We start from the raw sequence: 24,135 nt of genomic DNA, 5'->3' as shown, positions 1-24,135 counted from the left end.
TAAGTTTCCCTGCATTAAAGTCTCCGGCCACTAGGAGCGCCGCCTCTGGATGAGTGTTTTCCTGTTCCCGACTTCCTTAGATATTATGCAGCAACTGTTGTTTACAAATGTACATAGACCGCCACCCCTTGTCTTACCAGAGGCCGCTGTTTTATCCTTCCGATTTTTTTTTTTTTTTTACCTTTATTTAACCAGGCAAGTCAGTTAAGAACACATTCTTATTTTCAATAACAGCCTGGGAACAGTGGGTTAACTGCCTGTTCAGGGGCAGAACGACAGATTTGTACCTTGTCAGCTCAGGGGTTTGAACTCGCAACCTTCCAGTTACTAGTCCAACGCTCTAACCACTAGGCTACGCTGCCGCCCCCCGATGCAGTGTATAATCCGCAGCTGTATGTTATTTGTGTCGTTGTTCAGCCACGACTCGGTGAAACATAACCTTTTTTGATGTCCTGTTGGAAATACGTGCTTTTAGTTTGTCCAATTTATTATCCAGCGATTGTACGTTGGCCAGTAGTACAGATGGCAAAGGCAGATTAGCCACTCGCCGGCAGATCCTCACAAGGCACCCCGATCTCTTACCGCGAAACCTCTTCCGTCTTTTTCTCCTGCTAATGACGGGAATGAGGGCCTGTTCGGGTGTCTGGAGTAAATCCCTCTTGTCCAACTCATTAAAGAGATATTCTTCATCCAGTCCAAGGTGAGTAATCAGTGTTCTCATTTTCCAGAGATTTTTTGGGTCATAAGAGACAAAAGCAGCCATGTTATGTGCAAAATAAGTTACAAATAATATGAAAAAACAAACAAAAATGCACGAACAGTTAAGAGCCCATGAAATGGAAGCCTTTCTCTCTTGCGTCATCTTAACGGGAAACTTTCAGTCTATGTAACGGAAAGAGCAGGTGTTCTTAATGTTTTGTTCACTCAGTGTTATACTCTACTGTAGTGTACACGCAGACATGTAGTACACAACCACACACATTGTTGCACATATGGACATGCATATACTCAGCACTGCCCAACCCCCTCGCTGCTTTGGGCGCTGTGTTAATGAAACAGTTGCTGTTTCCTGGCATAACATTAATTACCCCATCAAAAAAGAGCTGGTAATTAACTGCCCTCCTTTACCAGTGCTAATTACATTAACAGAGAGAAGCCATTACAGAGGGAGAGAGGGAGCAGGAGAGAAAGAAAGAAAGAAGGGATGAAAGGGGATTGAAACAAAGACTGAAAGAAGTAATGGCAGGGTAGCGAGAGGGAGAAAAAGAGGGCACACGCCAGAGAGAGCGAGGGAGGAGAGGCTCATGTGGTTCTTAGTGGGGCCCCCAGAGGCCTGGTCTTTAGAGGAATAAGCAGGTTTGCTGCTGGAGAGGAGGAGAGGAGAGTGATGGGGGATGTTGTTTATCTTCACAGGCAGTAGCTACAGTCTGCAGCGCTCACTCCACAATTAAGATGCTGCGCCTCATCAGGTTTGTGTCAAACTATACAAACATACAGGTGAGTTAAAAAACAGTCCTGGTGTGGACTTGAAATATTACCATAATGCTGTACATAACAAAACCTCAACTCATATGCTGTACTATGGATATCTGTACATTTCTATACCATGTCTAATTGCATAATGCAAACACACAGTTCTGAATTATTACCAACAGTGAGTTCTTACTGTGATTTTTTTGTTTTATTTGGGAGGACAAAATATAATTACAGTTTAAGATATACAAATCACATTTTCAGACAGTCATCATGTTATTCTGTACCATTAAAAAAGAAAGATAGGTTTTGGGAGAAAAAAACTTTGAGTAACCTTACATTTTACGAACGACTTTCAAATAAATAAAACCAGCAAAACACAACAAACAACTTTGAATAGATGTTAGCTACCTCTTTTCAATTCTTTGTTTTCTAATCCTGAGTATGATGTTTGTATTGTGCTACAACAGTGAGTAAGAAAACTGTTGCATGGGTTTATAACAAATCCCCAACATGTTCCTTACTTTGTTTTCAGTTTATGTATGCTTGTTACTTTACTGCATCGTGACCAGAGACTATGGGATGAAAAACATCAAATGAATGAACAATTAAAAATCCTAAACTTTGACATATAATTTCACATTTTCAACATGTAATGAAATAATAGCAGGGAATCAGTGTGGAAATAACATGCATAAAAAGGAAATTAATAATAATATAGGCTAACTCATTTTCCTTTATGGAGAACAGCAAGGTCATGTGCTTTATTTTATACACTGGACATAACAGTTCTATTTTGTTATGTGACAAACCAGGGAAAAGTATTGGCCAAGAATTGATTTCAAAGAAACATTTCATGGCGTATTACTTCATTCTCTCTTATGTGTTAATCATCAGTCATGTCTGACAAAACCTCAAAGATTTCAATTAAAACAACAAGAAGGGCAACATAGCGATGACATAATCATATTTATAACAATTGCAAAAAAGGAATTAAAACATGTTTATATTATTCCCTAAAGTAACTATAATAATAAGTTAAATTGCTTGTTTTTTTCTTCTTAAATAAATCAATATATGAATAAATGTTGTATTACCGACCCTGGAGGACAAAGAGTTTTCCCTTGTAAAATGATGGGGATCAGAACAAAAAATAAAGGGTCTATCATTCTGGAATGTAAATCCCCTTCAAAAACTCTGCTACAAAAAACTTGGAGTCTTCTCAGGGACAATGTACATACATGCCTTTGACAGTGTCCTGACAGAGACAAATAGCACCCTGCTTCATAGACTTTCAGCACATAGTATCAGAGTTGTCCATTCAGTTCAGTACTCTAACAACGAATCATCAACAGACATTTTCTTCTAGCACACTGCTAGCCAAGAGGTTGATCAGTTTAGGGTAGGTGTTTTTTTTGGAAGAACCAAATGCTGCATATGGCTGTAGCATTGGGTGGTACGGGTGCTTTTGAAGCTTGTGAAGGCATCTTGACGTTGACTTCTGCTGTCCTTTGAAAATACAGAGACACCCATAGACACCCATAGAGCTCCATTGTGTTGTGGTGTGGCCCAAGGAAGTGTCATGTCTTTACAGCTACTGCAGATGAAGAGGTCTTATTCTCTCTGCATCTGGAGTGACTGGCTGGTCTTTGGACTCTTTCTGTCCCATTCCCTTTCATTCAGTTGGATGAAACATGGACTCAACAAGTGGCAGGGCATCAGTGAGGAGAGTTGTTGGTGGTTGAGAAGTCAGTGTGTGTTCGATGTATCCCTGTCAGTGCCTGCAGAGGGGCAGCAGTGTGGGAGCATTGGTCTGGTCTGGTTTGTTGGTGATGGATGGGAGATGGTGGAGTGCTGCTACATCGGGGGAACTACCAGGCAAGTCATCGCTATAGAGAAAGAGAATAGTAATAATCTATTATGTTTTAGATAAAATCTTATTCTTGACAATGGCAATCATTATTATAACCCCCCAAAAAACAGACATATTGTATTGTCATGCCTGCCTAAACTATGTGTATGTGGGCATAGATTTGTTTTTAGAAAGAAAGAGGGGGGTTTTAACACACAAAGAGATGTTTCTAAGATTGTAGTTTGGTTCTACCTCTGAAGCTGTTGCCTCCTGAAGCGGGACAGGCAGGAGAGGATGAGCCCTGGGGCCGGAGGACAGGAGCGAAGGCGCTCTTCTGTTTGGCTGAGGACGGGAAGGAGGAGAACGGCAGGAGGGAGGAGGAGCTGGAACCCGGGATAGTGGGACTAGATGGCATTACTAGAGAGAGAGAGAGAGAGAGAGAGAGAGAGAGAGAGAGAGAGAGAGAGAGAGAGAGAGAGAGAGAGAGAGAGAGAGAGAGAGAGAGAGAGAGAGAGAGAGAGAGAGAGAGAGAGAGAGAGAGAGAGAGAGAGAGAGAGAGAGAGAGAGAGAGAGAGAGAGAGAGAGAGAGAGAGAGAGAGAGAGAGAGAGAGAGAGAGAGAGAGAGAGAGAGATGTTACTTTATAACAGAAGGAAATGGTCAACCTTTGTCAATGGTGGGCAATTATGTTTTATTGTAACAGGTACAGGAGGAAAACACAGGATAGATTGATTGAGTAAAAGGAGAGACGAGACACTCACTGCCATAGGGAGAACCAGTGGGGGAGGCACTGCTGAAACCAGGGGACCCTGGCACCCCCAGACTAGTCATGGGCACTGCCCCGTACCCCCCACTCATGCCTCCACCACCCCCATAGCCCGACTGCTGAGGGGTGGAGGCTGAGGGGTACCCCCGGGGGGACAAACTGCTGGAGTTACGAATATAACCTGGAGCGAGAGAGAGGGAAACAAAGAGAGAGAGAAATACAAAGTGTTAGAACAAGAAAGATAGAGAATAGTAAAAGACAGGAAGACACAAGTGATTTTCCCACTGGGGATATCATATCACCAACTAGAAGAAAATCAAAGGGCCAGACTTCTATAAATATAGGGAATCCAATTGTAAGTCTTGTCCTGCTCACCTTGGCTGGTTTGTCCTGGCTCGCCAATGCTAACCCCCAGCTGGGAGGGGTATGAGCCCAGGCCCATGACACTGCCGTGGGCTGGGGAGCTGGGCAGGGCCTGCAGCTGGCTGTGGGGACGGGGAACACTGTACAGGGCCTCAGCGATGTCCGCTGCACGCTTCAGCAACATGTCCTAAAGAGAGACAATACAAACTTTTACTAACCCAGACCTCACAGATTTACAGTAGTTATTGATGAGTTGAATTACTAGAGGAACTGAGCGACTAAACAGTGCTGGTTACCTGATTACTGTGTGGGTTTCCATACAAGGCTTCAACCAGATCAGCTGCTCTCTTCAGTAGCATCTCCTACACACAGACAGAGAGACATGAATTAGCCTCTGGTGTTACATAGTGTACTTTATTGTCAAAGGTGAGGTGTGGTGACATATGGCATGTACATCATCTATGTGTGGTATGTTCTCACTCACCTTAGCTAGTTTGTCAGGGTCACCAGGGTGTCTGGGAATGACCTTTTGAAGCCTCTGGAAACCGTAGTCTATGGTGGGCTCATTCAGCGCTATACACAAACACATCCACAGATACATGAGCACTTGGTCCTGACTCATCCCATGGAATGGTGCTGTTTGATATGTTGTTGGTGAATGGTTGCTGGATAGGGTAGATATGGCTGGGGCGGTGGGGTTAATATGAGGTGTGTGTTTACCTGTATAGATAAAGCGTCCAGGTGCCCCCTTGCAGAATTGTTTAGATTTGTAGGACAGCGTGACCTCCACGACCCCCGGGATGTGGCGTGGGGGCGTCTGGACACGGATGGCGTGGGGCGTGATCAACTAAGAGAGAGAGAGAAACAGGGACAAGACAGAGAAGGAATGAGCAACGACTGTTTGACAGTCTACAGTATCTGACAGAATAATATGGTTTGCTCTCATAATGCCAACATGTAGAAGGCAGCCACTAAATGACTGGACAAAATGAGACAAGCCATATGCTTTTGTTACCTTGTCCCTTATGTTTTCAATCAGTAACAGTCTCGTTAATGAGTTGTTTTAAAGAGACAGTTACAGTGAAGCCACATAGCTACCTCGCTCCACACCAGCATGCTGCCGAACACCACCTGCAGCCCGTCAAAGAAGTTCTCCCCGATCACGATGACCATGGCCCCGCCCGTGGTCCAGCCCTCACTGGGGCTGATGGCTTTGATACATGGGGTGGCTGGAGAGGAAGGGCAATAATGTCATTTTAATATAACTTATTGCATCTCTTGGCAATGTATTTAGTATCTGTTTCAGGGTGTCAGCCCTAGACCTTGAGGTTAGCCATTAGTACAGCAGTAGTTAATCCATCAATCAAATGTATCAGCAGTTGTTGCAAAGTGCTTCTACAGATGTAGAAGCACAGTATGAATGTCTACAGTAGGAATGTCTACAGTATGAATGTCTACAGTATGAATGTCTACAGTAGGAATGTCTACAGTAGGAATGTCTACAGTTTGAATGTCTATAGTAGGAATGTCTACAGTAGGAATGTCTACAGTATGAATGTCTACACTACAGTAGGAATGTCTATAGTAGGAATGTCTACAGTAGGAATGTCTACAGTATGAATGTCTACAGTATGAATGTCTACAGTATGAATGTATCCAGTAGGAATGTCTACAGTAGGAATGTCTATAGTAGGAATGTCTACAGTAGGAATGTCTACAGTATGAATGTCTACAGTATGAATGTCTATAGTAGGAATGTCTACAGTAGGAATGTCTACAGTATGAATGTCTACAGTATGAATGTCTATAGTAGGAATGTCTACAGTAGGAATGTCTACAGTATGAATGTCTACAGTAGGAATGTCTACAGTATGAATGTCTACAGTAGGAATGTCTACAGTATGAATGTCTATAGTAGGAATGTCTACAGTAGGAATGTCTACAGTATGAATGTCTACAGTAGGAATGTCTACAGTAGGAATGTCTACAGTATGAATGTCTATAGTAGGAATGTCAACAGTAGGAATGTCTACAGTAGAAATGTCTACAGTAGGAATGTCTACAGTAGGAATGTCTATAGTAGGAATGTCTACAGTAGGAATGTCTACAGTATGAATGTCTATAGTAGGAATGTCTACAGTAGGAATGTCTATAGTAGGAATGTCTACAGTAGGAATGTCTACAGTATGAATGTCTACAGTATGAATGTCTATAGTAGGAATGTCTACAGTAGGAATGTCTACAGTATGAATGTCTACAGTAGGAATGTCTACAGTATGAATGTCTATAGTAGGAATGTCTACAGTAGGAATGTCTACAGTATGAATGTCTACAGTAGGAATGTCTACAGTAGGAATGTCTACAGTATGAATGTCTATAGTAGGAATGTCAACAGTAGGAATGTCTACAGTAGGAATGTCTACAGTAGGAATGTCTACAGTAGGATTGTCTATAGTAGGAATGTCTACAGTAGGAAGGAATGTCTACAGTATGAATGTCTATAGTAGGAATGTCTACAGTAGGAATGTCTATAGTAGGAGTAGGAATGTCTACAGTAGGAATGTCTACAGTATGAATGTCTACAGTATGAATGTCTATAGTAGGAATGTATGAATGTCTACAGTATGAATGTCTATAGTAGGAATGTCTACAGTAGGAATGTCTACAGTAGGAATGTCTACAGTATGAATGTCTACAGTATGAATGTCTACAGTAGGAATGTCTACAGTAGGAATGTCTACAGTATGAATGTCTACAGTAGGAATGTCAGTAGGAATGTCTACAGTATGAATGTCTACAGTAGGAATGTCTACAGTATGAATGTCTACAGTAGGAATGTCTACAGTAGGAATGTCTACAGTAGGAATATGAATGTCTACAGTAGGAATGTCTACAGTATGAATGTCTACAGTAGGAATGTCTACAGTATGAATGTCTACAGTAGGAATGTCTATAGTAGGAATGTCTACAGTAGGAATGTCTACAGTATGAATGTCTACAGTAGGAATGTCTACAGTATGAATGTCAGTAGGAATGTCTATAGTATGAATGTCTACAGTAGGAATGTCTACAGTATGAATGTCTATAGTAGGAATGTCTATAGTAGGAATGTCTACAGTAGGAATGTCTACAGTATGAATGTCAGTAGGAATGTCTATAGTAGGAATGTCTACAGTAGGAATGTCTACAGTATGAATGTCTACAGTATGAATGTCTACAGTCAGTAGGAATGTCTACAGTATGAATGTCTATAGTAGGAATGTCTACAGTAGGAATGTCTACAGTATGAATGTCTACAGTATGAATGTCTACAGTATGAATGTCTATAGTAGGAATGTCTACAGTAGGAATGTCTACAGTAGGAATGTCTACAGTAGGAATGTCTACAGTATGAATGTCTACAGTAGGAATGTGTTCCTGATGTATCAGTACCCCAGGGCAGGTCGTGTTTGGTCTTTTCTTACCATACTCCATACCGTTCTCCACTGACTCTCCAGGCTCTAGCCTGCGAGCTCTCCGGCCATGTTTGGAGTTATTGTGGACAAACATGTTGTCAGACACGGCTAAGACATGGCCGTCTACACTCACAGTGCTGGACAGGACCACCTAAAAGACAGGGGAGGACGGGGAAGAGGAAAATACATACCATGAGTCTATCTGGGTTTATAAGTGATATCAGTTCACTTTTTGTGAGATTTGGTTTCCTGCAAAATCCCTTGGCCACAATCCATTTCAACATCCAGCTGATAGGAATATTTCTCAATGGGTAATGTGACAACCCTACTACACTATATATTATTTTTACATCAACGCCCCCCTCTCTGTGGCCTCTCCATTTCTCTCCCTTCCTCTCCCCTCCTGAGACTGTGGTTGGAGTTGTGGTCTGGACCAACAGCTCACAGAGGTTCAGGCCTAATCCCTCACTGACACCAGACATATGGACTGAATCTCCTATTTGTACTGGCCGTTAAAGTAGAGTGTGATATATGGTGAACCTAATTTGATTCCTGGCCAACAGCATGTGTGTGTCCCTACCCTCTCCACGAGATACATCAGTTCCCCATGGAGGACATGCATACAAAATGTGTGTTCTTGTGTGCTTGCCTTGGGTCTGTGTGTTTAAGAGTGTCCATACTGTATATCTATAGGTGTACATGCAGGAGGGGGTGTTGATGGTGGTGTAGGGTCTATGTCTATGAAGTGCTGAAAGACTAAGCTTGAGACATTTTGAAATAGGCGTTACAATAAGAAAGTGATGTGTAAGGGCAAAGATAAGACAGGAGTGTTTCAGAATCCCAGAGCTGCACATGAAGAGACTCTGGAGCACAGATGCCGAGAAGGAAAGAGAGAGAGAGAGAAAGCAGATGTGCTTGTAGATGGTTGAGTGGTGAGGAATCTATAGGAAAATAACAGTAAATTATTGATCAAGCACCATAAACAGGCTCCTGTCCAGCTCTAATCGCCTTTTAACCTGGAGGTGAGGGCCTCGGAGCGGCCGCCCGCTCATAACTTCTCAGCATGCGTCAAAGCGCAGGAGTTAAAACAAACATGGTGGAAGACAGGGAGAGAGAGAAAAAGGGAGAGGCAGAGAGATCCGGGAGAGAGAGAAGAGACAAGAAAAGAGAAGAGGAACGAGGGAGAGAGAGACAGACAGTGGCTCCGGTGCTAAAAGACAGCAGAGGAAGTGAAGCGGGAGTGTCCCCTGTGACCACTTCCTGGGTCACGGAGCATGACCTCCCCCATCTGGAGCCAATCACTCAATTCTTGACAACTTCCTGAAACACCTCAGCCTATTTCCTGCCCGCCTCCCCCTTGTCTCTCCCACCCCAATACACCCTTTTCCCTTCTCTCCCTCTTTGTTCTCACTGTAGATTTTGTACTTTCACCTTTAACTTTCCCCTCCATTCCTTCCATTGGAAAATGTCTAAGCAGTGCTTCGGGCTACGGAATGGAGAAATGTGGTCCCAACTATACCTGGGCAGACCCTGAACAAAAAAATCCCTCTTTGTGAAAGTAGAGAGGAAGGAAAGGTGGGATAGTTTTTATTCTATTTTAGATAGAATAAAATAATTGTTATTTTCAACATCATATATGCTGCACACACGCTCTCTCTCTCTTTCCCTCTCGCACACGTACACAAACCTCTCTCTCTCTTTCCCTCTCGCACACGTACACAAACCTCTCTCTCTCTCCTACTCTCCATACCTGAAATCTTCTCATGTCCCTTGGGTTTCCTGCTGTCTTCAGACAATTCTGGTTACACTTCAAGAAAAACTTCAAGAAGAACCTGCAGGGGTAAGAGAAAAAAACAGGACAAGTACATAAAAATCATTAACTCAATAGACAAGAAAACATAACGTGAACAATGCATTCATTATTTGTTGGCCTGTCAGTCAAGAAGATGCTGATTACTGTTCCGGTCATAGATGCATTATGAACATCTGAGAGTGAGTGTGTGTCAATGCTGCTGCGTGATATCTGCCCTGGCATTAATCACTGCTGTTTACTTTAGCATTAGAGCCAATGTTATTACACTTTAAATCAAATGATGAGAATTTGAAATGCAGTCCAGTGAAAACTACTGCTGTGTTTCAAAGTGATCAGGAGACAGGGATGTATGCCAGGGGACTCGGGGGAACATGGTACCCCGCAATGCTGTTTTTGAACCCCCACATTAGAACTGTGGTGGAAGAGAGAAAGTGAAACTAGAAGGACAGAGACAGAGTATTTGTATGTACAAGTGCACATGTGCATGTTTGAATGAGGTTTGTGGGTGTGTTTTCATATGTATGTATCTCATTAACTGTGTTTGTGTGTGTGTATATCTGAGAGAGAGAGAGAGGTGCTGATAGCCTCCACTACAGCAGAGAAGAGCAGAGAGAGGGAGCGAGAGCTGGAGAGACTGAAATTAAGCTGAGGAGGGGAGGGGAGGGGAGGGAGAGACTCCAAATCCCAGGTGTACACAGTTCGGCAACACAGCCCGCTGCCATGGCAACGCAGCTCTGCCGCAATCCCAAAGTCCCCACGCTGATAGGTAAAGACAGAGATTGGAAAGAGAAGGCAACCACAAGGAACACATTCCGAGAGAGAGAGAGAGAGAGAGAGAGAGAGAGAGAGAGAGAGAGAGAGAGAGAGAGAGAGAGAGAGAGAGAGAGAGAGAGAGCGGTGGGGTGGGGGAGGAAGCGATAGAAAGGGTATAGGCAGGGGAGATGGAGAGGAGGCAGGGGAGCTGGAGAGATAGTGGAGGGAGTTGAGGGAGTAAAGAAATGGTCTGAAGAGAAAAAGAGAATGAGAGTGAAATGGGACATGGTTAGATCAGGACAACTGATATATGTGTGTTCATGGATCAGATGCTTTGTCATTTTAGCCACAAATATGGGCTCAATTTCACTGACACACCCAACGCTGAAATTAAACAAATAACAACAGTGATGAGGATAAATGATGGGGAGCTTGAGAAGCAGGAGCTGGGCAGCCAGTTATCCAATCCCACCCACATTGTGAACACTGCAAATATAAGTCATGTTAATGGATAGAGTTTGTTTGGCGAGGGATTTTCTATTGGCTCCGCAGCCCAGGACCCTCCAATTCAATAGTAATCTCTCCTTCCCTCTCTCAGCCGCTTTCTCTCTCTTCTTCCATCACTTCCTCCCCTCCTCCCTCGTGAACAGGCCCTTATTCAGAACGAACGCTTGCTTCCAATACAGTGTCCGATATTTCTTGATTTGAACTATTTCAGTGGAGGACAATCAATATTGTTGTTGGCGGAGGATGATTATGATTTATTAGTGAGAGCATCGGACCTCCAACCTCTCCGCTCCTCTACAGTTGGGCTCTGGGTGGATGTGCACAAAAGGCCACATAGCCTCTCCCTCCCTCTAACTACTTCCTCATTTTCTATCCCAATCCCCATCTCTCTCTCCATCTTTCACCCCCTCACTCCCCCCTCTCTGTATTTCCCTCCCTTACCTCTCTATCCTCTCTCTGTACAGTATCTATCATGCTGTCATGATTTATATGATATGTTACAGTGTGTTATGCTCAGTGTTTGAATCCAGTTGGCTTCATATCTGCTGATGAGGGATATATTGGATTATGTTCTGCTGTTTTGGTCCACTTCTTTTAAACAGTGCACTTGAGATCCTTCAGTATGTGACTTCTACCCTGATATATGACAGGGAACATTATATTAATTTGCTTCAAGTTCATGTGGGAACTCCCATACAGAGACGCTGCAAAGTAATTTATGACAACATTACCGCAGGCTCCTTTGTTGGGCGAAATGACCGTGGCCATGGCCCGGCTCTGTCCCAGACACTTTCCTCTCCCTGCCCGGCCACCTGCTCTTTGGATCTCTGGCCATTTCAAGTGCACCCAGCCAGCACTGACCGCTCACTCCAACCAGTCGCATTGGTGACTTCACAGCAGGGATGTGTGACATCCCATTAAGGACACATTGTACATGTAGCGACGACCCTCTGTGAGGACATGTTCTATGCAGACATTCCCACTGGTCAGTGTGCATTTGTTTCTCCTGTCTTCTGACTTTCACCCATTATTCCCTCACTGTGTTTACTTGTGTAACATCATACACACTTCCATACAACACCCTCCACCACCACCACCTCTGTCCCCCCAAACCCCATTCAGTCAACTTTTCACCCCCCTCAGTTCGGACACACACAGCTGCAAATGCTGAAATTAAGGCGAGACGTTGGTGCATATATTAGCATGCATTAGCCACTTTCCCCTACCCACTTAACATGCAAATCTTCCAGCCCCGTCGCCTCGCACCTTCTGCCACACATTCATTTGCTGAATTATAATTAGACTAATCTTGCATAATTAATAAGAAGTCGAGCACCCTCTTTTTTCCCCTCTATTGTGGTCGCAAAGTTTAATATCGCCATTGTTTGTTTTTGTTTAGGTAATGCAACACGCCCACACACCTCCCCGCCCACAGGCTAGAGAAGAGGAGGACTTGGAAAACATTCATCTGGATGTCAGAAGGAAACTGTGTGAGCGGAGGAAGGTCCAGGACTTTCATAGGAGAACTCTATTAGCTACACTGTAGATTAGACTCATTGGTATGTATTTGCAGCTCTGCCTCTCATACTCAAAGTTGTTATTCCATAACCGTATATAACCATACACAGTCACTGGAATTGATTTCCCATTCAATCACTATTTAATTTGGAGAATAAAAACATTTGGGGGGGGGAGGGGTAACCTTTTTGTGACTAGTTGAGATGCCAGTTTAATATTTAATGAGTCGTCCAGTTGTCATTAATGTAGATCAAGCTATAACCCCTCCAACTGGTGTTCCCCACGACCCTCCTCAGAGACCCTGATTAGGAAACACAAACAAAAGGTAGGCCCAAGTCTTAAGCCTTGGGATCAATTTCCACACTGGCTCCATGGGGAGTCTGTTTTCCCCTCAGTCTTCCAGTCTGTATCTCTGTTGAGGCCTCCAGATCCCCTTTGTCTGCATCTGCTTCAGTTCCCAAGACTAAACACAGGCCTCACAGCGTGGGTTAAGCAATTCGCAGGGTGACAACTTTCTTAACTAAAACCAGTTCAAAGAAATGACAGAGTAAGTCATGACACTGCAGTAACAGCAAAGTTACAAACTTAACTCTGTAATTGTATTATTCCTACATGTTCACCTATGCATTGACTTTCCTTCAGACCACGTTCAGCCTCAGTCAGTCCTATCTAAGGCATCTGTTACATGTAGGCGAGCCGTTACACACTGCTAGAACAAAAGCTGCACAGGACCCCTAACAATAACTTGTATTGGCATTTATCAACCTTAATTACTACTGACATGAACTGCCATGTCACAAAGACACAACACATCACTATCTATCTATGCTGATTAGACACAAAGCTGTATCAGTGTCATGCTACATACACAGATTTATCAGCTATAATACATGCTTTATAGAGGTCATATGACGCTCCCACATAACTAGACCAGTTCCTGCAGCCTTGTCTTCCTGTGGGACATTCAGTGCTGCTCATGTGAGACTGGAGACTGGTAGTTTCGGACATCTGCATTAATGATGACATCATCACATTTCAATAAAAGACTTGGGAGGGATTTGAACCATGAGAGGTAGCGAGAGAGGACTAAAATTGAGATAATTTAGTCTGATAGGGTGGGAGAGTCTCTGTTCTCTATCTAGGAACACCAATAGACACAGCGTAAAGAAGGAAGAAAGGAAGAAAGGAAGGAAGGAAGAGAGATAACAGGGATGGAGTGACAGGTCAGGAGCATGATATTCCTTCTATCAGTATTTAGACGACAGGCTGAAAGACTGAAGGAAGTAGAGAGGGAATGTGTGGATAGGTGGTGGGGAAAGACAAGATTGAAAGTGAGAGAGAAGAAGAGAGGGAGAGACAAAAAAAGAGAAGGAGAGGGAGGGGGGGGGGTAGGGGAGGAAAATTAGGAAAACAGATGTGAGGCATTAAAACATACTGACATGCTGAGGACCTTCTTCTGCCACACTCAAACACTGGGAACAGTAACTCATACACACACACACATACACACGCTCACATGCCACATGCAAGCACACAAACATTACATACACACAAACAAACTACAATGAACACAACTTAAACACAAATTAAATGTATGCACAAAATATGCAAGTATTGGGTCAAGCAAGGTTCATGGCTCCTAGCCATTGGCTGAGTTGTGCACAGGCCAGAGTTGACCTAATCATATTTTACACTGATGCAGAACTCTACAGATGGGTCGTCATGCATCAATGTATGGATATGCATCCAATGAATATATGGAATTGGTTGTGGTGAGGGATGGGGGAGTTTTTTTTCTCCATGGGGAGAGTTGAGGAGAGTGACTGGGGAGGAGGGGGCTAGGGAGCAGGTAATAAATACCCCTGGATCCCGGGGTCCCCTGGCAGACTGGAAGCTAGACTGGTCACCAGGGTTAACACCCGGGGCACCTGACCTTTGACACTGCTAATGGGGCACAGAGAACCCTCCACGAACTGATACCCCCTCTGTCGCATACCACCACGGGACCTTTCACACAAGCCTATTAACCCGTCCCCTCATATTTTACAACAGAAATAATACTTAGTCGTGCACTCAACTTTACTTAACATACCTCCTATCACTCACCCTTCCTGTCCAACTGCTTCATTTTTTAAAAGTAATCAACAACAACAAAAATATGTTTTTAACTAACCCTTTTAACCAACTTGTTTTAGCAGGGGTTTCTCTTATTTTTGTTAAGTTTTATTGCGTGCACAGCTATGCACCTCTGTCCTCTCGAATTTCCAGCAACCCCCACCTTTCCTAATCCCAACCTGTCATAATGTATAATCTGGACCCTGTGAATCTCTCATTGACGCCTTTTTTGATCCAGGGATTAAACCTGTCTTTATGGGTTGACAGTCAGGCATACCAACACCCACCGCTCTACACACTAACAATCATACACTGACATGAGATGGGTACACCAGATCAATAGTGGAGGGTAGGACTCAGATTTGCCTGTTGTATCAAAATAGCAGCTAGATTCATTGGCGATGTGCCACACAGACTGAAACAGAGCATGGGGAATGAGGACTCTGTTTCTTAAAGTTTGATTGCTGGATTGGTTGTGCCCCCATGGCCCCTTCTCCATTTCAGCCCACCCTAGCCTCACCCCTCCAGCCCAGCCCACCCTAGCCTCACCCCTCCGGCCCAGCCCACCCTAGCCTCACCCCTCCAGCCCAGCCCACCCTCACCCCTCCAGCCCAGCCCACCCTAGCCTCACCCCTCCAGCCCAGCCCACCCTAGCCTCACCCCTCCGGCCCAGCCCACCCTAGCCTCACCCCTCCGGCCCAGCCCACCCTAGCCTCACCCCTCCGGCCCAGCCCACCCTAGCCTCACCCCTCCGGCCCAGCCCACCCTAGCCTCACCCCTCCAGCCCACCCTAGCCTCACCCCTCCGGCCCAGCCCACCATAGCCTCACCCCTCCGGCCCAGCCCACCCTAGCCTCACCCCTCCGGCCCAGCCCACCCTAGCCTCACCCTTCCGGCCCAGCCCACCCTAGCCTCACCCCTCCAGCCCAGCCCACCCTAGCCTCACCCCTCCAACCCACCCTAGCCTCACCCCTCCGGCCCAGCCCACCCTAGCCCCACCCCTCCAGCCCACCCTAGCCTCACCCCTCCGGCCCAGCCCACCCTAGCCTCACCCCTCCAGCCCAGCCCACCCTAGCCTCACCCCTCCAGCCCAACCCACCCTAGCCTCACCCCTCCGGCCCAGCCCACCCTAGCCTCACCCCTCCAGCCCACCCTAGCCTCACCCCTCCGGCCCAGCCCACCCTAGCCTCACCCCTCCAGCCCAGCCCACCCTAGCCTCACCCCTCCAACCCACCCTAGCCTCACCCCTCCGGCCCAGCCCACCCTCGCCTCACCCCCCCAGCCCACCCTAGCCTCACCCCTCCGGCCCAGCCCACCCTAGCCTCACCCCTCCAGCCCAGCCCACCCTAGCCTCACCCCTCCAGCCCAGCCCACCCTAGCCTCACCCCTCCAGCCCAGCCCACCCTAGCCTCACCCCTCCAGCCCAGCCCACCCTAGCCTCACCCCTCCGGCCCAGCCCACCCTAGCCTCACCCTTCCGGCCCAGCCCACCCTAGCCTCACCCCTCCAGCCCAGCCCACCCTAGCCTCACCCCTCCGGCCCAGCCCACCCCGTTTCTAAACATGAGAATTGTGTCAAAGCCAAACATTTAAACCACTAGTGCTGATTTATAGAGCTTGGTAGTTCTGTAAAACCACCCGGCTTACCACCGCAAAAGTGATTCAGCTGAGGCGAGGCTGTGAGGTGAGAGGAGAGGGGGGATAGGGGGGGTTATAGAGGGACAGGTATGGGGGCTCATGGACCCTCCTGAGAAGTGTGAATGTGTACTTTTTGAACAAGGCAACTCCTTGATCTTAAAATGACTTTACAACGTCACTGGCATGATGCTATTATTCTAATCGTTTAAAAAGTTGAAAGTTATGTTCCACTAACCAACACTTGGCATAATAACGAAGACTAGAGATAGTAATAGGTATATGGATCTATGGATGGACAGACTGACAGACAAATACACAGAAATCCAGCAGGAGAGGATAGGGAATACAGTATACCTCCATCAATGGCCCGACCTTTCCCAGCATGCTTTGAGAGTCCTATGGGATGAAGATTTAAAATACCCAAACTGTCACACTGGATTGAGCAGCCCATTGTGCATGGACAGGTCTCATACATACCAATACAGACCTTTCCAATCACCACACTACACCGGTGACACAAAACTGGCAGCTCTAAATGCAGCAGCATGAATAAACCCCAAATATAACATAAAGCTTCTACAGAACAGCAATATGGGCACATTCTATATTGTGTCAAATAAATGTAAAAATGTAAAAATGTACCACAGAAAGGTGTCATGTGCTCCCTCTAATACACGTAACTATTATTCCAGGATACTGAGTCTTCCTTACTAACACTGACAGAACATATAGGCTATTATCAGCCTGATAATCACCTTTGAGGTATTAAATATACCCACATACCACAGCACCTCCCAAACCTTCCTCAGAGAGGAACAAAGACAGAGGGAAGGACGCTAGAGAGAAGGAGAGAGGAGAGAAGCAACAACAGAATGAGAAGAGATGTCTTCTTAATTAGCCAGTAATGATAAGATCTGACAAACAACATCTGTTTCCAGAGAGAGATGGAAGGAGAGGGGGGAGGAAAGAGAGGGTGGAAGAGAGAGAGGTTGGGAGAGAGGGATAGGAGAGAGGAATAGAGAGAGGCAACTAGCTAAAGAAACCTGTGAAGGCAAGACAAGAGGGACCTGCTTGTATAAAGGAGTGTGGGGGACAGGAGGTGGATGTGTAAAAGAGAGAATGCTGTGTAGCGTGACACCATAGAAGAACGCAGGAATGAATGAAGTAAAACTAAAAAGAGAGAGAGATAGACAGACAGGAGAAGATCATTCTGACAGGGTTGAGAGAATCTAGGAACCAGGACGAAAATAACAGATAGAAAGGGGGGGAAATGATCAAAATGAAGAGAGCAGACAGACCGACCGACCGACCGACCGACCGACCGACCGACCGACCGACAGACAGACAGACAGACAGACAGACAGACAGACAGACAGACAGACAGACAGACAGACAGACAGACAGACAGACAGACAGACAGACAGACAGACAGACAGACAGACAGACAGACATGGGTTGGACTGGAAAATGGCACATGAGGGAAGGAAGGAGAGGTGGAACGTGTGAAGAGGTGGGTATGGAATCACTCAGAGGTCCAGGGTCCTGTAATTTACTGTCCGTAGCTAATCCACAACAAATGTGTGGAGCTGAGGAGAGGAGCGCGAGAGAGAGGGAGGGAAAGAGAAGAGTGACGGAACAAGAAAGAGGAAGGGGGGACTGTTGGGCGCTCGGCATGCACGCTGGGAGGCTGTCATCACATCACCCCCTGCCCTTAGCCCTGACGGACTCATCAGGACATACACACACCATAAAACACACACCATAAAACATCTGAATTGTTTTGTTTGTTTTCCACTAAACTAATATCAGAGGAATGTATTTGCAGACATGTGTTGCTCAAAGGGCAATTAGATTTGACAGAAATATGCAAGCTGCCACAAATGCACCATTCTTAATAGCAAGATGTTCTACCTACACTATGACCACATTGCAGCAGGCATGCACATCTGATACTTTCCTCTGTACTGAAATACTGATTTTGTGTTTGCATGTTTGAGGGGTAAGTAGGGGTGTATGTAAATGTTTTGCTGTGAGGCGGTTTGAGGGGTGAGTAGGGGTGTATGTAAATGTTTTGCTGTGAGGCAGTTTGAGGGGTGAGTAGGGGTGTATGTGAATGTTTTGCTGTGAGGCAGTTTGAGGGGTGAGTAGGGGTGTATGTAAATGTTTTGCTGTGAGGCAGTGTGAGGGGTGAGTAGGGGTGTATGTCAATGTTTTGCTGTGAGGCAGTTTGAGGGGTGAGTAGGGGTGTATGTAAATGTTTCGCTGTAAGGCAGTTTGAGGGGTGAGTAGGGGTGTATGTGAATGTTTCGCTCTGAGGCAGTTTGAGGGGTGAGTAGGGGTGTATGTGAATGTTTTGCTGTGAGGCAGTTTGAGGGGTGAGTGGGGGTGTATGTAAATGTTTTGCTGTGAGGCAGTTTGAGGGGTGAGTAGGGGTGTATGTAAATGTTTTGCTGTGAGGCAGTTTGAGGGGTGAGTAGGGGTGTATGTCAATGTTTCGCTCTGAGGCAGTTTGAGGGGTGAGTAGGGGTGTATGTGAATGTTTCGCTCTGAGGCAGTGTGAGGGGTGAGTAGGGATGTATGTGAATGTCTTGCTGTGAGGCAGTTTGAGGGGTAAGTAGGGATGTATGTGAATGTTTTGCTGTGAGGCAGTTTGAGGGGTGAGTAGGGGTGTATGTAAATGTTTTGCTGTGAGGCAGTGTGAGGGGTGAGTAGGGGTGTATGTCAATGTTTTGCTGTGAGGCAGTTTGAGGGGTGAGTAGGGGTGTATGTAAATGTTTCGCTGTAAGGCAGTTTGAGGGGTGAGTAGGGGTGTATGTGAATGTTTCGCTCTGAGGCAGTTTGAGGGGTGAGTAGGGGTGTATGTGAATGTTTCGCTCTGAGGCAGTGTGAGGGGTGAGTAGGGATGTATGTGAATGTCTTGCTGTGAGGCAGTTTGAGGGGTAAGTAGGGATGTATGTGAATGTTTTGCTGTGAGGCAGTTTGAGGGGTAAGTAGGGATGTATGTGAATGTCTTGTTGTTAGGGATGTATGTGAGTGTCTTTCTGTGAGGCAGTTTGAGGGGTGAGTGGGATGTATGTGAATGTCTTTCTGTGAGGCAGTTTGAGGGGTAAGTAGGATGTATGTGAATGTCTTTCTGTGAGGCAGTTTGAGGGGTGAGTGGGATGTATGTGAATGTCTTTCTGTGAGGCAGTTTGAGGGGTGAGTGGGATGTATGTGAATGTCTTTCTGTGAGGCAGTTTGAGGGGTAAGTAGGATGTATGTGAATGTCTTTCTGTGAGGCAGTTTGAGGGGTGAGTGGGATGTATGTGAATGTCTTTCTGTGAGGCAGTTTGAGGGGTAAGTAGGATGTATGTGAATGTCTTTCTGTGAGGCAGTTTGAGGGGTGAGTGGGATGTATGTGAATGTCTTTCTGTGAGGCAGTTTGAGGGGTGAGTGGGATGTATGTGAATGTCTTTCTGTGAGGCAGTTTGAGGGGTGAGTGGGATGTATGTTAATGTCTTTCTGTGAGGCAGTTTGAGGGGTGAGAGGGGTGTATGTAAATGGCTGTAAGGCAGTTTGAGGGGTGGTAGGGGTGTATGTGAATGTTTCGCTCTGAGGCAGTTTGAGGGGTGAGGGGTGTATGTGAATGTTTTGCTGTGAGGCAGTTTGAGGGGTGAGTGGGGGTGTATGTAAATGTTTTGCTGTGAGGCAGTTTGAGGGGTGAGTAGGGGTGTATGTAAATGTTTCGCTGTAAGGCAGTTTGAGGGGTGAGTAGGGGTGTATGTAAATGTTTTGCTGTGAGGCAGTGTGAGGGGTGAGTAGGGGTGTATGTCAATGTTTCGCTCTGAGGCAGTTTGAGGGGTGAGTAGGGGTGTATGTGAATGTTTCGCTCTGAGGCAGTGTGAGGGGTGAGTAGGGATGTATGTGAATGTCTTGCTGTGAGGCAGTTTGAGGGGTAAGTAGGGATGTATGTGAATGTTTTGCTGTGAGGCAGTTTGAGGGGTGAGTAGGGGTGTATGTAAATGTTTTGCTGTGAGGCATGAGGGGTGAGGGGTGTATGTCAATGTTTTGCTGTGAGGCAGTTTGAGGGGTGGTAGGGGTGTATGTAAATGTTTCGCTGTAAGGCAGTTTGAGGGGTGAGTAGGGGTGTATGTGAATGTTTCGCTCTGAGGCAGTTTGAGGGGTGAGTAGGGGTGTATGTGAATGTTTCGCTCTGAGGCAGTGTGAGGGGTGAGTAGGGATGTATGTGAATGTCTTGCTGTGAGGCAGTTTGAGGGGTAAGTAGGGATGTATGTGAATGTTTTGCTGTGAGGCAGTTTGAGGGGTAAGTAGGGATGTATGTGAATGTCTTGTTGTGAGGCAGTTTGAGGGGTAAGTAGGGATGTATGTGAGTGTCTTTCTGTGAGGCAGTTTGAGGGGTGAGTGGGATGTATGTGAATGTCTTTCTGTGAGGCAGTTTGAGGGGTAAGTAGGATGTATGTGAATGTCTTTCTGTGAGGCAGTTTGAGGGGTGAGTGGGATGTATGTGAATGTCTTTCTGTGAGGCAGTTTGAGGGGTGAGTGGGATGTATGTGAATGTCTTTCTGTGAGGCAGTTTGAGGGGTAAGTAGGATGTATGTGAATGTCTTTCTGTGAGGCAGTTTGAGGGGTGAGTGGGATGTATGTGAATGTCTTTCTGTGAGGCAGTTTGAGGGGTGAGTAGGATGTATGTGAATGTCTTTCTGTGAGGCAGTTTGAGGGGTGAGTGGGATGTATGTGAATGTCTTTCTGTGAGGCAGTTTGAGGGGTGAGTGGGATGTATGTGAATGTCTTTCTGTGAGGCAGTTTGAGGGGTGAGTGGGATGTATGTGAATGTCTTTCTGTGAGGCAGTTTGAGGGGTGAGTGGGATGTATGTGAATGTCTTTCTGTGAGGCAGTTTGAGGGATGAGTGGGATGTATGTGAATGTCTTTCTGTGAGGCAGTTTGAGGGGTGAGTGGGATGTATGTGAATGTCTTTTTTGTGAGGCAGTTTGAGGGGTGAGTGGGATAATATAATAATAATAATATATGCTGACGCTTTTATCCAAAGCGACTTACAGTCATGTGTGCATACATTCTACGTATGGGTGGTCCCGGGAATCGAACCCACTACCCTGGCGTTACAAGCACCATGGTTTACCAACTGAGCCACAGAAGGACCACAGTAGTTGGGATGTATGTGAATGTCTTTCTGTGAGGCAGTTTGCGGGGTGAGTGGGATGGGAGAAAATCAGGGAAATCCGAGTTCTTCCTGGGAAATAAATTCTGTCCAGATTCCGAACAGACAAACAAACAAACAAACAAACTGGGTCCGGGCCAGCACCGGGGGCATTGTTAAATCATTAGTGAAATTTAAGACATATATTTATGTTTATTTATTTTCCCTTTTGTACTTGAACTATTTGCACATCATTATAACACTGTATATAGACATAATATGACATTTGAAATGTCTTTATTCTTTTCAAACTTTTGTGAGAGTAAAGTTTACTGTATATTTTTTATTGTTTATTTCACTTTTGTTAATTATCTTTTTCACTTGCTTTGGCAATGTAAACATCTGTTTCCCATGCCAATAAATCCCCTTAAATTGAAATTGAATTGAAATGTAAGACCTTTATAGGGGGAGAGCTGACTGACCCCCTATCCATCCCCCACACCCACTCTGCTCCACCCATACCCACCAGCATGCAGCCAAAGAAAACAGCCCCTGTTCCTAAACACCAGTGCTAACTGGCCTCTGACTCTGGCCTCTGACACACACGTACGCTCACACTCATCCACGCCTGCTGGGAGGCTGCAGGCACACACACACACACATCCATGTACACACAAACCCACACTCACTATCTCAAATACTCTCTAAAATAAATCAAGTGCCCCCCACTTAATCTCCACACCACTCTACCAAAGGTGAAACCTGTTAGTGGCCAGACAAATGGGACGTGGCTTTCCTCTTGCTCTCTCTCTCCCTGTAACACAATGCCAGGCCCCAGCCTCCATTTTGAGCGCTATGAGCCCCCCTACCCTTGTCATTCTCCCACATTAGCCCATTTGCAGTCCATTCCCATTTCCTGTCAAAGCATTTCTCTGCTGCGCTTTGTTTCTGACTGCCCCCTCTGTGTGCTTTCCCTGAGAAAACAACTCAGGCCTGTTCTGAGTGTTAGGGTTTAAGCCCCGACACCCAACCCAACGCAGCCCCGTACAGCCCAACGCAGCCCAACTCAGCCCCATGCAGCCCAACGCAACCCTGTGCAGCCCAATGCAACCCTGTGCAGCCCAATGCAGCCCCGTGCAGCCCGACGCAACCCTGTGCAGCCCAACGCATCCAGAGGTTACAACACATTCCGGTCATCTAATCTGCCACTCATGGTTCACTCCCTGTCTGTATTTGAGTCGTGGGTCTTCCTGGTTCACATGAGACAACCTCCCCAAACATCACAAAAGATCTTCTGACTATTTTTCGACCACGTGACTCTGAATATATTTCTCTCTCTCTGTGTTTCTTACAAGCAGTACCTGTCAGTGAGTATTTGATATTCCAAACAGTGGCACCCTCTCCCTATGTCTGTCTGTCATTCTCCCCCTCTCATTGAGTGTGTGTGTGCCTCCTGGGAGGAGGTGTCCCCCACTCCTGTGCCAGCTGCTCCAACTGGTCCAGCCTGTGCTGTTGTGTGCAGTGGAGCCGCTGGGCCCTGTCTCTGTCTCAACTCACTGCCTGTCCCCTGCCTGAAGGGGCTCCCTGACAGTGGGTCTGGGGGGACACTACCAGCCACCAGGGAGACGCCTGTGTGTGTGTGTGTGTGTGTGTGTGTGTGTGTGTGTGTGTGTGTGTGTGTGTGTGTGTGTGTGTGTGTGTGTGTGTGTGTGTGTGTGTGTGTGTGTGTGTGTGTGTGTGTGTGTGTGTGTGTGTGTGTGTGTGTGTGTGTGTGTGTGTGTGTGTGTGTGTGTGTGTGTGTGTGTGTGTGTGTGTGTGTGTGTGTGTGTGTGTGTGTGTGTGTCTGTGTGTGTGTGTGTCTCTGTGTGTGTGTGTGTGTGTGTGTGTGTGTGTGTGTGTGTGTGTGTGTGTGTGTGTGTGTGTGTGTGTGTGTGTGTGTGTGTGTGTGTCTGTGTGTGTGTGTGTGTGTGTGTGTGTGTGTGTGTGTGTGTGTGTGTGTGTGTGTGTGTGTGTGTGTGTGTGTGTGTGTGTGTGTGTGTGTGTGTCTCTGTGTGTCTCTGTGTGTCTGTGTGTGTGTGTGTGTGTGTGTGTGTGTGTGTGTGTGTGTGTGTGTGTGTGTGTGTGTGTGTGTGTGTGTGTGTGTGTGTGTGTGTGTGTGTGTGTGTGTGTGTGTGTGTGTGTGTGTGTGTGTGTGTGTGTGTGTGTGTGTGTGTGTGTGTGTGCGCGAGCGTGCGTGCAGCTCTAAAGACAATACAAATGTGTGGCTGTGAATATGACAATGTACAAAATCAGCGTCTAGGTAGATTGTACCTGTAGCTACAGTTGGCTCAGGGAGTGCCTGTGGGAGATGTTTATGTTTTGGCTCCCAGAAAGGGTACACATAGGGCCAGACGTAGTGGAGATGAGCCTGTATGGACGGCGTGTCGTGCTATTGGCTCCCAGAAAGGGTACACTTAGGGCCAGACGTAGTGGAGATGAGCCTGTATGGACGGCGTGTCGTGGTATTGGCTCCCAGAAAGGGTACACTTAGGGCCAGACATAGTGGAGATGAGCCTGTATGGACGGCGTGTCGTGGTATTGGCTCCCAGAAAGGGTACACTTAGGGCCAGACGTAGTGGAGATGAGCCTGTATGGACGGCGTGTCGTGGTATTGGCTCCCAGAAAGGGTACACTTAGGGCCAGACGTAGTGGAGATGAGCCTGTATGGACGGCGTGTCGTGATATTGGCTCC

The 24,135-nt window shown here is 46.2% G+C and overlaps 1 protein-coding gene across 2 annotated transcripts in view; it reads right to left on the bottom strand.

Annotated features, from left to right (window-relative positions):
* Positions 1-1,675: 1,675 nt before the first annotated feature.
* LOC118358383 (transcription factor COE2) overlaps positions 1,676-24,135 on the bottom strand; it is a 51,707-nt gene continuing 29,247 nt past the window's right edge. For both annotated transcript variants that reach the window (XM_052478842.1, XM_052478843.1), the window contains exons 7-16: positions 9,658-9,739; positions 7,917-8,058; positions 5,551-5,681; positions 5,173-5,299; positions 4,937-5,025; positions 4,749-4,814; positions 4,465-4,639; positions 4,085-4,270; positions 3,578-3,742; positions 1,676-3,362 (exon numbers count right to left, since the gene is read on the bottom strand). In XM_052478842.1, the coding sequence (XP_052334802.1) occupies positions 3,331-3,362; positions 3,578-3,742; positions 4,085-4,270; positions 4,465-4,639; positions 4,749-4,814; positions 4,937-5,025; positions 5,173-5,299; positions 5,551-5,681; positions 7,917-8,058; positions 9,658-9,739 (1,195 nt within the window). In that variant the 3' untranslated portion in view covers positions 1,676-3,330. The remainder of the gene's footprint in view (positions 3,363-3,577; positions 3,743-4,084; positions 4,271-4,464; positions 4,640-4,748; positions 4,815-4,936; positions 5,026-5,172; positions 5,300-5,550; positions 5,682-7,916; positions 8,059-9,657; positions 9,740-24,135) is intronic.

The sequence above is a fragment of the Oncorhynchus keta genome, chromosome 25, assembly GCF_023373465.1.
Source record: "Oncorhynchus keta strain PuntledgeMale-10-30-2019 chromosome 25, Oket_V2, whole genome shotgun sequence".
Lineage (NCBI taxonomy): Eukaryota > Metazoa > Chordata > Actinopteri > Salmoniformes > Salmonidae > Oncorhynchus > Oncorhynchus keta.
The sequence above is the reverse complement of the archived record's forward strand: the minus strand, read 5'-3'. Positions and strand labels throughout refer to the sequence as shown.